Source organism: Punica granatum, chromosome 8 (assembly GCF_007655135.1).
Source record: "Punica granatum isolate Tunisia-2019 chromosome 8, ASM765513v2, whole genome shotgun sequence".
In the NCBI taxonomy this organism is placed as follows: Eukaryota; Viridiplantae; Streptophyta; class Magnoliopsida; order Myrtales; family Lythraceae; genus Punica; species Punica granatum.
Window position 1 is genome coordinate 12,648,171 of NC_045134.1, and position 16,018 is coordinate 12,664,188.

Genomic DNA, 16,018 nt, shown 5'->3' on the forward strand with positions numbered 1-16,018 from the left:
AACATAATAGGTGAATATACTAATAGATTGATGTCATGATTCGTTAATTTCTTTTCAATCACAAAGGAGACTTGTAAATTTGGAAAAAAAAAGGAAAACTAATTGGACATGAGGATTTTTTCTTTCTTTCTTTTGTTAGGTAGACATATCATTCGTCCCAAAAACCAATTAATTGACCTCCTCTCGGTTTCATCCATGCATTGTGAAGTTAACGAATCATAAGAGAGTAGGAGTTTGGTGCAGTGACAGTGTATTTGATTCGGGACGAAGATGTTTTTGGTTCGATTATCATATGCCTACCCAGCAAAAGGAAAAAAAAAAAACTCCTCATGATTCGTTAACTTCACATGTCTAAAAGTACGTTGTAGACTCTTTACATATCATTCGTCGTTTTTTGAAGCATAGTAATGCTCGAATTTGGTCCAAGTAATGAAAAACAAATTTAAAATTGATATTAACTGGCAACATAGAGGTTTATCTATTTGTCGAATTGAATCATTCATATTAACTAGCAACAAATTTAAAATTATTTTTTGTTTATCTGTTTGCTCTTCCATCAGGTCCTGAGATTTATTTTATTGTATGTACAATCTTAATAGATTTTCTGGAACTTTTTCTAAAATAATATAATATATTCATATTTTCTTTTATTGTTCTTCTCTATGTTTTCATTTTATTTTGCCGGTGACGTGGCCGGAACCCAGAAATGAAGATAACTTACACGTGTAAGGAGGTCCCAATAATATCATCAAACATGAGCTTATTAATACCCTCCAAGGAAGATGGTAAAAACGAATGCCCCAAGAGAGCACCGAACTAATATGAGGTAAGTAATCTGCAAATGCATTGCCTCCATGGAACCACTCTTGCATCAGCAGCTTGCGAATCGAAGAGACCATGCTTAGTAAACGATGGTTGCATTTGCCCTGTCCCGAAACCACATTATGGATAATGACATATTGCTCATTTACTGAAAGCAATGAATTTCAACCGCACATAAGCATTTCTCCATTGCCCCTTAGTATCTATATATCTATCTCCCATTATTCACAGGGGATATCTGCTGATTCCTCATACTGTTACTATCACACACTGAGCTCATATCCATGCTCTCAGTATAACTCATCAAGGACTCCGGTCTCTCTTTTCCAAGCAGATGCACGGTCTCCTCTTCCATGTCCAACTCGATGCTCACCCACGGATGACTCCCCATTACCCTCAATCCCTCCAGCTCCATTGCCACCTCAGTCATGCTCGGTCTCTCATCTCCTTTTACCCTCAGGCACTTCTTTGTGAGTCCTGCGACTCCCCTCAGCTGTTCTGTGTTATTCTCACTCAAAAGACAATCCTCGACTATCTGAAACAACCGATCCTCCTTCAATGCATGAAGGAAGTGCATTGCTAGGCTCCGCTCTTCCTCAGGCCGGTCAAAGGAGAGCGCCTTTTTCCCTGTCAGAAGCTCAACCAGAACTACTCCAAAGCTGTAGACATCGCTCTTCTCTGTCAGTGTGTTCGTGTGGAGGTACTCAGGGTCCAAGTACCCGAGGGTCCCCTGGACCATCGTGTACAGTTGTGTATGGTCCAGCGGGACCAACCTCGAGGCCCCGAAATCGGACACTTTAGCAATGCAGTTTTCATCGAGGAGTATGTTAGTGGATTTAATATCCCGATGGATTATTGGGACAGAAGCCGCTGAGTGGAGGTACGATAGCACCCCTGCAGTCTCCACGGCGATTCTTAAACGGGTTTCCCAGGACAGCTTCGGGTCCTCGGTCTGACCATGAATGTGCTCGAAAAGTGTCCTGTTGCCTACAAATTCGTAGACTAGTAGTGGCACTTCGGTCTCCAGGCAGCAGCCTAACAGCTTCACAACGTTCCTGTGATTAATCTGTGAGAGAACAATCACCTCATTGATGAATTGCTCGATCTGGTTCTGGTCCAACACTTTGGACTTCTTAATGGCAATGATTATGTCGTTCGGTAATATCCCCTTGTAGACCGTCCCATATCCTCCCTGACCTACAATTCGATTCTCGGCATAGTTGTCAGTGGCTTTCTGTAACTCTTCAGTGGTGAAAATTCTCATGGTACTTGTGTGCCCTTCACGTTGATGGAGCTGCTGCTGCAGCAATAATCCGCCATTTTGCTGGAAATACTTCTCTTTCAACCTCATCAGCTTCCTTCTCCTGCTTCCGAAGTAAAGAAACCCGCTCATGAAGAGTAGAACTATGAATCCTACACCAACACCTGCAAATGAAACAGAGTTGGCAAAATCACTGAAATGATGGCAACCCGATCCCAATGTTGAAATAGTCTTCATCTCATGAAGATCGGAATTTAAAATCTTATTCTCACGTCCGACTAGAAATCAAAATGTGATGTCAGATCCTTTATTAGTCAGGATAAGTCGGTATATCCACCGCTAACGTAGTCGTTCTCTGATCAATTGAGTAGCCGTCATATAAATGCAAACATTGACCAAGCATTACTTGCTTTGAACAATATGGATTGATTGGGACAAGTGTTTAGTCATACATAAGCCAGAGTCGTGGATGTGGCGCGTTGGGTGCTGAATATGACCAAAACCAAAGCTGATTTTTTTATTTTCTGTCTTGCTGAAGTGTTTGTCAAGCTGAAACATTTGATGTTTTCAAATGTTTTCTACTACATCAGCTGAGAAATTGAGATATGTTGTCGAGAAAGTTCAAAAGATTGTTAGATGAATATACTTACCAACCACAATCTTGATGACATGGGACTGGTCAACAATGCATCCTTCTCCATCTCTTCTGCCGTCCCCATGGTAACCGCTCGGGCAGGAGCATGTGTAATTGCCGGGCGTGTTGTGGCAAACCTTTTCACACTGGTTATCCTCAGGATTTGCGCATTCATCGATATCTAACAAACATACATACAAGGGATGCGGAAAATTAATAAATGAAACAACAAAACCTTGACATGAAGAAAGAACGGATAATTAGAGCCAAATAATGATCGATGGATGCAATATCTAGACCTGCTTTTGATGTGGAATAGATCTCATAGAACTGTAAAGCTTTCGTAAAGTCGTACCTTGACAGCCATCAGAAATGTAAGGATTCCCCTGGTAACCTGCAGAGCAGTTGCAACGGTACCCACGAATATCTTCATGATCGAAACACTCACTGTTTGCCTTGCAAGCGAAAGTAGACGGATCCTTCTGAGACTCTCGGCAAGTCTGATTCCAGATGGACCAATCCAGCACAGAAGGAACACGAGTCCAGTTCCTCATACTGCTGAGATCCTCCCTCGTAAAGTTAAACGAATCTGTTTCTATTATGAATGCGTAACTGCAGGGATTGAAGCTCCAGACCTGCGTGTGGTTCCGGAAGCTAGACACGCTCGCGTTGTAGTTTAACAGCATCTTTGGGACAGCTGTCTGACAGCAGCCGATCCCATTGCACGTCCCCTCGGTGATGCTACTGTTCGCGCTGCAGCGGGACAAGCATCCGCTTGAGAAACTACAAAGGAAATTCGTTAAAAGCACATACAAATACTGATTAGAAACCGCAGAAGAATCGCATTGGACTGCGTTCACTTACTCATCTCCGTTTGTCATGGCAAAGGTGTCACAGCCGACAGCGGTGAACTTGTTCTTGGTGGTGGAAAAGGGGAACGCGGGGAGGATTGCGTAGGCCTTGACAGGGCGCCGCCGGGCGCCTGACTGGGTGTAGCAGTCCCTGCCGATATACGTATTCACACGGAGTTCCCCAGATAGGGAGATGGAGAGGACCTTGACGGACGGCGCGCCCCAGAGTTGCAGCGTGGGGCCGCCCGGGGCAGAGTCGTTGCAGCGGACGTAGAAGTACCGGTTCAGGTAGCATCCCCGGGCCGTGCCGAATGGGTACGGGATAGTTACGTTGCCGCAGGTTGTCTGGCAGTTGGATGAGGCAGCGGTTACCAAACTCACGACCGTTAATATGACAGCCGGAAAGAGAACTTGCCGGAAATCTCTTTTTGGAATCGGAAATACCATTTTGCTAAGTATGAATATCGTGGATCTAAGTGGGATTTACGATCTCTCTTTACTGAAATCTCTCTGCCTCTCTTCTCCTTCGATCAGGAGACTTGCCGTTAAAAGTGGGAAGGATTTGCTTTTCATTTTTGTTGTTTGGGGGTTGGGGTTGGGGGGTGTTTTAACTAGAAACACATGTTGTACCGATTGGACCAGTGTCAGGATAATGAACGGTGATTCCACCGAGAAAGTATTCACTAATTTCCTCGAAATTGTAAAAATCACTTTTTTTTCTGGATCTAGGTACCCAAATGTGCCTTCCCTTGCAATAGAGTACTTAATCGAGTCTTTTCCGACGGCATCAACTTGGAGGCACCGGCGATGCTTAACTACAGTTAGATCCCAATACTATATTAGTTCGAACTAATACTATATTTTGGTTGGCCATTTGACTCCATACTCATTGTAACATTGCTCGGGGAACCTAACCTTTTCTTCTGCGTGTCATGGATATTAAAATACTTTGGATAGAGACTGATTTGTATGATAAAACGTGATATACTTAATTTAACTTTCAACATACCCAATGGATGATATTTAACTTCAAGCATCTAATGGTGTTTGAATGAATATATAAAAATACATTTTTACTGTTTACTACTTCTGTAGAATTTCCATTTGGAGGACTATTGACTACACATAGCATTCGGAATAAGTAATTGCAGTATGCTTCGACCTAATGTTCTGTGTTGTCTATCTTTTACGGCCAGTAATTGTCTTATATATGTTGTCTATATCTTCCCTGAGATGCATACTAATCAATATCAAATAATTTTACAGTCACGTGCCTTCTAAATTCAACATCCCATTCATTTAGAATCTGCTTGTCAGTCGTCAATGATCTCCAAGCCACGGTCCTCTTTAATTGCAAGCATTAAGAACTTGTTTGGATCGCGGGTACGGAGGATTATGGAATTTTTAATCTCAACCTGCGTGATTCAGACAAGTTGTCAAAGTAAGGATAGATTCCTCTCTTTTCAGGCTTTCGAAAGAGATGACTTTCATCCCGATAAGGAAGTTCATTAAGGATGATACCTAAAATATAATTATCACTCTCTTTTTTTCCCCTCTCTCGGTCATAAGGGAGACCCAAGAGGATAGTTCAATGAAATAGAAATTCTAAATGTCTAATAAACAAGCACGGATAGTCTCACAACGAGAATCGAACTTATAACTTTTTGCTTACAGGCGAGAGCATATGTTATTGTGCTACACCCTCTTTCTTATACATCACTCTTTCTTGTTAAGGAGCTTGAGTGGAATAAAATACTTAAGATATATGTACGCTAATGGGAGTTGCGGAAGAGTCCCCTAGTTGATTTAATTTAGTCCAATGGCAAGAGCCTCCCCTACCAGTTTCGGGGTCAGATCTTAGCAATGTATAATTACAATGATACGAGGCTTTTTTCAATATGCAAAACAGAAAACCGTACGAGCGACATAGATGAGATGAGGTGTACACAGATTGATTCGGATACCAGCTGATCATTGGCAAAGTCCATTGCATGTAAACATAGAGGAGGGAATGGCAAATTTTTTGCGGCTTTTCTTTCTTGAAAAATACATTATTACTTGAAGTTTAAGAGAGGAGGGACAATAGATTGGCAGACGAAAGTTACCTTCTCTTCCATTATGTTGATGTATAAATGCATATCGACACATACTACCAGGGAAAGAACAAAGGAATAAAGGTAACACGAGATATGTTCCTAGTATATGCATATGAGCAGAATCACCTCAAAATCCCAAGGAAAACACGTCTTTCTTATTTTTGATAAAATATTGCTGCAGTAAGTCTTTTTCCTTCCATTTTTCTCTTTCTGTCTAAATTGTCCGACAATCACAAATTGTATGCTGGAATTTTTCTTTGCCTCTAAAGTCTAAAATGAAAATTCCACCCAAAAAGAAAAGGTCCAAAAAAAAAAAGACTTTTTTTGGGTAACCAAAAAAAAAAGAAAAAAAGAAAGACTTTTTCTTAAGTGTAGAAAGAACGTCATTTTATACTATAACATTCCGAGAAAATACTCTTTTTTGGGTGAACAGTAAAAGGACTTTTTTTTTTTTAATGTGAATCCTATATTTAGAAATCCAATTGAACCCTAATCCAGTTGAGCCGGCTTGATCCACTAAGGAATAAAGTTTTCCCAATGTGAATTTTCTGCATTCACAAAAACTCGAACTTGAGAACTTATTTAAGCGAAACAAGTACCGAATCGCATGAATCAACAATCATTAGTGTAAAATTACTCTTAAATTAAGCATCGTTTGACACAAAAGCTAATCCGATCTAGATCGTGATTATATGCGCTTTTTTCAGTTTTTCTTTGGATAAATTTATTTGACCTAAATGAACATTGGGGAACTCTCTCTCACAATTATATATGGATTATAGAGGCCCTCTCAATTCTATGCAGGGCCTCTCAGTCTCTCTCGTCAGATGTTCTTTATGAACGCCGATGTCACCATGCAACATGAATATATAGACAGTGGGCCATGAATTTGAGTATAATTGAATTTTTTTTTCCTTGTCATGTTTACGGATAGAGATGTCTGTATCTCCACTCATATATAAGAACATTTCTCTTGCATATTATAAGACCTTTCCAACATGAGAACATTTCTCTTACATATTGTATGACCTTAATTTCCAACTCCTCTAGAAATGAAAGAAGAATAGAATAGGGAACTTAACTAGCGTACCGCGCCTTTCTTTTACCGGTCAAAATGTGGAAATCAAAAAAATTTAAAGATAGTGTAGCGTTGTGGCGCATACTACACACTTAATCTAATGACATATTGACACTTCACTAGATCGACATTATTGACTAAATTGGAAAAAAAACATCTTTTGATCCTTAACTTTTAACTGCTTTTTTACATTTATCATATTCTTTTTACTTTTAAATTAGTTTTATCTCAATGATACACAATTTACGCATTTCCATCTTCCTGTTTAAATTCTCAATTGACTTGTTAATGTCCAATCTTTTAAGAATAAAAAAATTTCAAAAATAAGAAAGAATAGAGAATAGCTCATCACGAGTCTGTCAAGATCATAATCCCAAACTATTACTTTTGACACCAAGAAATCATGACTACAACGGGACAATATTCTTTTGCGAATAAAATATTTATAAAATAAAGTATAAAATTGGACGATATCACATGGAGCCTACATAAAGTTGGCAATTACAATATTTTCTTCTCTAAGGGACCTAACTGATGTAAGAAGGATGACCTTAATGCAAATTGATAAACTTAAGGATCAAATTGATGCAAAAAATCTGTTAGGGACCCAATTGATGTAACCCTCGTAAGTCAAGAATCAAATTGTCCATTTACTCTTACTAATACGTTAGACTGATTTTAAAAGATTTAATATTGATTTTATAATTAGTTATCTTATTTAATGTTCATTACATTTTTACTTAATTGTATATTATGCGAATTCTAATTTCTCAATTTTTTAAATTTATGTTTCCTAATTGTATTTTGTGATGTTCTCATTTAAATTACTTAATTTAAATATTTTTATAATTTTTATTAAAAATGACTTTTAATAACTTATATTTTAATTCTTGTGATGCAAATATGTGGCTCCTCTGTTTGTGACAAAAAAACTTATTATCTCTTCCTCTTTATTTTTCATTGAACGGAATTCAATATATCTATTTTCGTGATATTAGAAATTACTCACATTTTTTAAGATAATAATAAGCATCATAAATTTTGAAAATTAAAATAATATAGAGAACGAGAAAATTAAAAGAGCTAAGGGTTAGTCTAGAATTAATCGAGAAAATTTAGAGAGCTGAGAGTTCTCAAATATGACTCCCCCACTCCGCGCTTCAACTTTTATATATAATAAATTGATAATTAATTGATTGATTTGGGCTTCAACCCAAAATAAATAAATAAATAAATAAATAAATCTTAAATTGGGCCATTGGATTCTTTTCTTCTTCTTCTTTTTCCCTACAAATTGCCTTGAGTAATAGAGTCCACCAATAGCATTACTTGCATAATAAATTCACGCCTTCCTCTCTGTTTCATGTCCGACAAGGTGTCTGGTGAGTCTTCCCTTTGCTCCAAGTCAAAGTCTCTGCCAAAACCATCACTATCAGTCTATTTGTTCTCTCATGCTCATTCACCTCATTTCGCATTGTCTAAGGTGGAATTATTGAACCCACGAGTTTTGCTTATTTGGAAACGTGTGGCGTCTGAATTAACTAATTAATAGAAAGACAATGCACACGGCTGCTCCGACACTGCTAGATGGGAAAGTGGGCCCCTATGGCTAAATATATGGGGGGCTGATCGAATCCGTGGGTTCAGGACTCATGGAAGACCTGCCCGCCGCCCTTTTTCTTTTTTCTTTTTTATTTTTTATTTGTTAGGGTTGGAATGGTCAGACGTTTTGGGCGGGGGGAAAGGAACCCCGATTCCATGTCGTACTCCGATCTCCTGTGATTTCTGTCTACTTTTTTCTTTTTCTTTTTTCTTTTTATGATAATGGTAAAATACACTCTCCTTCAATGAGTCCTAGCTTAATGACACTACCAAATTGACATTGTTGACTCAATAAAAAAGAGTATATATCTTTTGGTCCTCAACTGATAAATGTTCAATGTTACACAATTTATGCACTTTAATCTTACCGTTCAGTTCATGACCTGGATATTGCCATGGTAGTGGCAGTACCATCTCTTCTCCGAGGGGAATTCTTGAATCTAGCGGCTGAATATTCAGTCGTACGGAATATTTTTATACTTGAACAATAACGTTTTGTATAGGGAGAATAATGTTTAGTATAAAATATCAGTCGACTGATTCGTACATGCAGTCGACTATTGCTTTTGTGCAAAATTTTATTTTCCTTGTACGAAACGTTATTTTCCAAGTACGAAAACATTTTGTACGACTGAATATTCAGTTGGTGAACTCAAGAAATTGTCATTCTCTTAATCCTTTTGCCATTTCCTTTTTTATTTGTTATATATAATTTTAAAAATCATTGTAATATTTTAGAAAAATTGCATTGTAGCAATTTATATATGCAATTTTGTTCTGAGCCAACTGCCGCCAACATATGAACGAATTAGGTGACCACTTAGATGAGTTATAACTTGGGTGGTGGTGAAGTTGCCAAGAAGGCCTTCACATGCAATGCTGAGATTTTAGAGATCCTAAATTAAAATATCGATGTTACGGGTGGATCTCGCCAAATGCGAATACCCCCATCAAGAATAACTGAAGGCCTTAGTGATCGCCAACGATCTCGAACAGAGAACCTGGAAGCATTATTTTTTCTTCATTTTCTTAATTTTCAAAAATTATTTTTCCTTTGCAAAAATTTCCATGTCAATGTATTTGACACTAATTTAAACAAAAAAATTAAACACGAACTATGTTACATTGAAGACAATATTGAACAAAAAAATGAATGGCGAATTTGATAAATCAACTAAAGATTGGGAACCAAAAAAATTATTTCTATTATGTCAATATGATCAATATGATTGTAAAGTATTAATTTTTTGTTGAGAATGCATGGAATGGTGATTCTGTTTCAATTAAAATGGATGGAATAGCGCAGTGACGAATGTTCTCTAACCTACTAATCAATAGATTGCAGGCTCGATACTCGTAGTTGGATTATCCGTACTTCCTTATGAGTTATTAATATTTTTATTTATAATACCATACTCATAAACTTCCACTGTAAAAAGAAGAAGAAGAAGAATGAAGTATTATCTAGCGAAATCGCAAAAGAAGAAAAGGAAGAGCATTTTTTTTTTCGGTGGATAAAAAAGAAGTGTATTTTACCAAAGAAAAAAATAAAAAGGAAACTGGTGACCGACTACGACGGTTTGTAGAACCGGTCACCCCAGAAAATTCCAAAACCGTCGTAGTACAAGTTCCTTTATTTCGGGTGGGCCCCTCGTTTAATGGAAGTCTCTTCGTCTCTTTGCAAAACACCATGACAAAAGAACAGATTTGCATTTGGAGGTAGACGTACAAGCCCCTTTATTTCGGGTGGGCTCCTTGTTTAATGATAGTCTAACGATGTGTTTGATTTTAAAATTAAATTTTAGATTTTAATTAATTTATAATGATTATATTGTTGAATTATGAGAAAAAATGTGATAAAGTAATTAATAGTTGAGAGAAAGTAATGATTGTGTTGTTGAATTGTGAAAAAAATAATTAATAGTTGAAAGAAAATAATGATTGTATTGTTGAATTGTGAAAAAAATAACGAATAGTTAAAAGAATTTAATATTAAAAATTGAATTAAATAGTTAAAAAAATTAAAGAAAAAAAGAAAAATAATAATTGTGTTGTTAATTTGAAAATAAGTAGAGTAGAGTTAAAAAAAATTTTAAAGCCAAACAGGCCTTAGAGTCTTCCACTCTTTGCAAAACACCATGACAAAAGAACAGCTATGCATTTGGAGGTCAATGGTCTCTAACGCAGATAAAATTGATGTTGGTAACGGTTCGGGGTGAACTTCAAGTTCGAATAATATCAGTTGACTTAGATGTTTGATTGTCAAGTTAAAATGCAGTATATAATAGTGCATTGGGTTGAGATTTAGAATCTCATAAATTGAATGCGTGAATAACACAATAATTCAAAAAACATGAAGAAGCAAAAAGGATGATTGGGAAAAAAAAACACCCCAATCGGTAGCTATTAATAAAAAATTGGCAATTACAAGCATCCATTTAGTCTTATTCACTGATCAAAATATATGTAACATCTATAGTTCACGAAAAATCATATGTAGAATGAACTTTAAGGTTCACTGTAAAGTCTAGTGAGTTTGGAAATAAAAAGCGAGAAATGGAAAGGGACACTTTGGAATAGGTCACCCCAAGAATTGCATACATGAACTTCAGCATCTATAAGAGTACTAAAGTAGTGAAAATTATAGGAGTTAATAGTCTAATAGTGAAGACACTTTGGAATAGGTCACCCAAGAAATGGGAAGAAGGAATAAATGGAATGAGAGATTAAATAGGGTAAAGCAGGGATGCCTGCAAGGAGTAGTTGCCAATTAGTTTTTTATAATTGCTTCTTCTAACCGTAGTTTAATGGGGAATTGGTCCTTATTAATCGGATAATATGAAGTGAGAGTAATTTGAGAAGGTAAGTCTAAGATTAAAGGTAAGCCCTAATAAATAAGGGTAATGCTATTACTGTTGATAGTAAAAATAACCACAACGATTGTTTTATTCCTAACCATTAGATTCTCTCATGTAAGATCATGATCGTACACATGTACAATTTTTTTGTACCTTAAGATTCACCCCTCATAGTTTGACAATCGATATTTTCGACCACAAATTTTCTTGTCCACGCTCAGCCTCACCCGTGAATGAGCCAAATCTGCTTTTATATTAAACTGAACCGAAATATATTTGATTCATTCAAATAAAAAACAACTTAATTACTTTGAAAACATAAAGAAATAATACTATGTAAACATTAAAAATCATATTTTGTTTGTACACTCCCAATTGAACAAGAATCCTGGATAAATTACCCGCGAAATTATTTTTTATCGACATCCTTCATCGGGTTAATGATCTTGGGGTGAATCACCAGCGAGCCATGGATGGCCAGAGACCGGACTGCAATGACGGAGAAGAGAAGAGGAGCGGGGTCCATCCGGGTCAGGACAGGCTGCTCCACGAGGCAGAATTGAACTTCGTCTTATCGGAGTCCATGGACGATTACATTCACTCTCCGACTCTCTCCATTTGTAAAGACAGAATTGAACATGGGCTTGTCCCTTTCTCTCACTGTTTCATTTACTCTCTCTATCTCTATATACACATATTCTACATACACGCACACACACACATATGTATATATATACACATACATACATGGAATCATCAAAGGAAATTGAAATTGAATGGAAAATAAGGTCGAGCCGTGACAATTGAAATTGAAAGGAGAATAAGATCGAGACACGAAGTTTTGATGATAATGATGATGATGATGATTTGCTGGCTTCTTTCTAAATGTTGATGATAATAATCTGCGCGATAGTATTGAATTGGGTTTGTTTTTTGTTTTCTTTTTCAACCTATTGAAATATGATGGTTCAAAAAGAAAACAATTACATAATAGTAGGTTTTTCAGCCAATCGCCATAAAAAATAAGAGTTTCTGTATTACCTTAGAATAAGAATAACAATACAGTTGATGTCAACTCCACGGCTTCCGTATCTACCTGTTTGGAGGATGAGTAATGACTACAAATATATCCGGATTAAGCAACCACAAAAGTTCACGTCTTCGTGTGGCAGGCTAGAGAAATTAGAGAAACTCGTCAGAAGAAAAATTGCCCTTATACTTTTATATATAATATAGATTATAATATAGATTAGTAAGTGCCCCTTATGAATAAATTCAAACACGTCTTAAATTAATTAAATTGGGGGCATGGATATAGACTAGACAAGTGGCTCATTTCAGAGTTCGTTTCACTACTATTATCTTAAACTAGTTTTCAATCCCGTATGTTGGACGAGTTTATTTACATATAATAAGTTCACAATTTATAAAGATGAATTTATTTGTTGTGAAGAATAAGAATTTCCAATAGTTAATTTTTAATTTTGGACAATAATTATTAATAGAGTAAACAATTTAGTTCCGAACTTACGATTGTTAAGTCATTTGGGTCCTAATAGATTTTTTCCATCAACTTGGTCATTGAGTTTGTCAATTTGCATCAAGTTCGTCCTTCTTACATCAGTTAGATCCCTCAATGAAGAAAATACATCAATGAGGTCATTCTTACATCAGTTACGTCCCTCAATGAAGAAAATTGCATTATGTAGGTCCTTTGTTTGCACCAAATTGGTCCTTTGTCACATGATTGAGGTCTTTCATGGCATTCTGTTAACGTAAGTGATGACGCCGTTAAATGAGGTATCATTGTTACATCAATTTGGTCCAACGTACATCAAATAAGTCTTTCTTCATGAGGAGTATTAAATCCCAGACTACTTAATGGTCATTACACACCATTTGCCCAGCGCCCAGACTACAAACGTGTAGGAACTCAATTGATGTAATTGGAAACCTATTCGATGTAACACCTACCCTCAAGGACTTCATTGATGCAATTTTTTTCACCGAGGGACCTAACTGATGCAAGAATGATGGATCTGATGCAAATTGACAAACTCAAGAACCAAATTGATGCAAAAAATCTTTTAGGACCTAATTGACGTAACACTCGTAAGTTAGGGACTCAATTGCCTATTTACTCTTACAAACCCATAATCCTTTTAATTTCAGGTAAAGTATTTAGTACTTCAATTCAAACCATTTAGTATTTTGTACAGTCCATAAAAAATAGTAAAAGTTCTAAATACTTGATATAAAATACTAAATACCTGAGAGTTAATAACAAAAAAAGTACAAGTTTTTCACATTTTAACAATTCTAGCATGAACTAGCATGAACTTTTTTTATTAATGCACAAACTTTTAATTTGATAACAATTCTAGTACGACGTCAAATCTTAATTAATTTGGACGGAATAGAGACCACAGAGAGCATTGGCGACCTCAATCGGGGATGATGGCCAGGGTTGTGACTCTACCCACTGGAATTGGGAGAAACCCCAATTTGAGGATTCTCCCTATTCCGAAGGGTGGGAGCCTCAATTTCGGCCACCACTCCCCGATTGGTGCCGCCAGCACCCTCCCCCGATTAGAGTTGTCGGCACCTTCTATGGCCTCGATTTTGTCCAAGTTAACTGAAAATTTGATACCATGCTATAATTGTTATCATCGAAAGCTTGCACATTTTTAGGTTAAGGAAAAAAGTTCGTGCTAGAATTATTAAAATGTGAAAAAATTGTACTTTTTTATTATTAACCCGATACTTGAATTAAAGTACTAAATGTGTCGTGTTAGAGTTTTCTATACACTTGGATTTTTCCTATAAAAAAGTACTAATATAGTTTTAATTTCAGTGACTTGTTAATACTCAAAGTATATTGAAAGATTTAAATAATTAGTATTTTAGTTTACACGTTTAAGTACTTAACAAGTTCGTAAAAATACTAACCTTCATAAGTCAAAGCTATAGTTTTTGTTAGTATTTAAGTACTGAAAAATGGTGTAGTGCAGTGGTATATATTTTCGCCTAATAATTTAGAGGTTGCAAGTTTGTTACTCATTGTGGGACTATCCATGCTCATTTATTTAACTATTAGGATTTATATTTCATTTACAAGACTTATAGGCCTCGTTGTAATTTTAAATAAAGTACCAAAACGGTTAAATATGCAATACATTAGTTCACTTTTTTAGTACTTTACATGTACGTAAAATAACTAACACTCATAACTGGAAGTACTGAAATAGTTCTAGTTTCAGTACTTTGTTAGTACTCAAAGTACTGAAATTTACACCTATCGAAAAAAAAGTTTGAAAAATTTCAAATATTGAATATCTTAGTTCACACTTTCGGTTCTTTAGAAGTACATTAAACTAATTTGAATTAACTTAGCTTTTGAAAGACATTAACATTTTTTATTTTTTATTTTTTATTTTTATTCTCATACAAAAGTAAAATGAAAAATTCATGATTTAGTTTTAAGAAATACCATTTCATTGCTCTCAATGTACGAAGAATTTTAAAATATTAAGTATCTTCTTTTAAAATTTTAAATATGTACAATAAGTTTATATATTTAGTATCTCCACTGAAATATTTAATACTAGAAGTACCGATATATATTTAAAAATATTCAGTATTTCAGTTTAAATAGATCGTATTTAGTAGGTATTCAGTGATGTTGACATTTTTAACTAAAAATACCAAATCAGTTTTAATTTATTAATTTGTTAATACTTGAAGTACAAAAAATTTTCAATATTTAGTATTTTAGTATCTTGCAAGTTTGTATATATAAATAAATAAACTTTAATAACTAAAAGTACTAAAATTGATCTACTTTAAGTACTTCATTAATCCTTAAAGTACTGCAATTTTTAAATGCTTAATTTAATATTTTAGTTCAAACCTTTGGTCTTTTATAAGTATATGGGAATACTAACCTTGAAAAACAAAAGTATTTGGTGTGTTTGGTTTTAAAGTTAAGTAAAGTTGAGTTTTGATTTTAATTGGGTTGTAATAATTGTATCGTTGAACTATGAGAAAAAGTGTAAAAAAGTAATGAATAGTTGAGAAAAAGTAATGATTGTACTGTTGAATTGTGGAAAAAGTAATTGATAGTTGAGAGAATTTAATATTAAAAATTGAATTAAATGGTTAAAAAATTGAAGAAAAATGGAAAAGTAATAATTGTGTTGTTGATTTTTGTTATATAGTGAGTAGAGTTAAAGTTAGAGTTAAAATTTTTAAAATATGATTGTAAAATCAAATGGAGCTAAGTCTTTCGTTTCAGTACTTCATTAGTGCTTGAAGCACTTCATTATAAAATAGTTCTAATTTTAGTACATTGTTAATACCCAGAGATTGAAATTTTCAAATATTTAGTTACAATTTCCAAAATTTAGTTCTCAATTTTCGTTTACACTTACAGTACATAACAGTACTACCCTCATAACTAAAAATATTAAAATAGTTCTAATTTCCGTAAATCCTGTAGATCAAACTCGAGCCAGTTCTCTATACAATTTGTATGGAACTTGTGCCAACAATGAAAAGTCCCATTAATGCTTGCTTCGGACCATTAGGGGCCGTTCATGGTGCGGTTCAGTTCGAAAATTGAACCGAACCGCCTCAAACCGAAAAAGTAGTTCGGTTCAGTTATTGAAGTACTAGTTCGAATCGAACCATTTGAAAGCCTCCGAACCGGTTCTTTCGGTTCGGTTAATCGGTTAACGTTTCACAAAAATTATAATTTCGCACTCTCTCAGCCCAACCCAAACGTAAGCTCACTGGCCCAGCCCAAACACAAGCCCAC

The 16,018-nt window shown here is 35.5% G+C and overlaps 1 protein-coding gene across 2 annotated transcripts; it reads right to left on the minus strand.

Moving 5' to 3' along the window:
- Positions 1-730: 730 nt before the first annotated feature.
- LOC116189645 (putative wall-associated receptor kinase-like 16) lies at positions 731-4,305 on the minus strand. 2 transcript variants are annotated; one of them, XM_031519401.1, is made up of 4 exons: positions 3,582-4,305; positions 3,073-3,470; positions 2,734-2,898; positions 731-2,247 (listed from the first exon to the last, which is right to left on the minus strand). In XM_031519401.1, the coding sequence occupies exons 1-4, from the start codon at positions 4,013-4,015 to the stop codon at positions 1,034-1,036; spliced, it is 2,211 nt and encodes a 736-aa protein (XP_031375261.1). In that variant the 5' UTR covers positions 4,016-4,305; the 3' UTR covers positions 731-1,033. The 2 variants fall into 2 exon arrangements, with proteins under 2 accessions (XP_031375261.1, XP_031375260.1); XM_031519400.1 differs by having other exon boundaries at positions 3,073-3,500; positions 3,582-4,301.
- Positions 4,306-16,018: the final 11,713 nt, after the last annotated feature.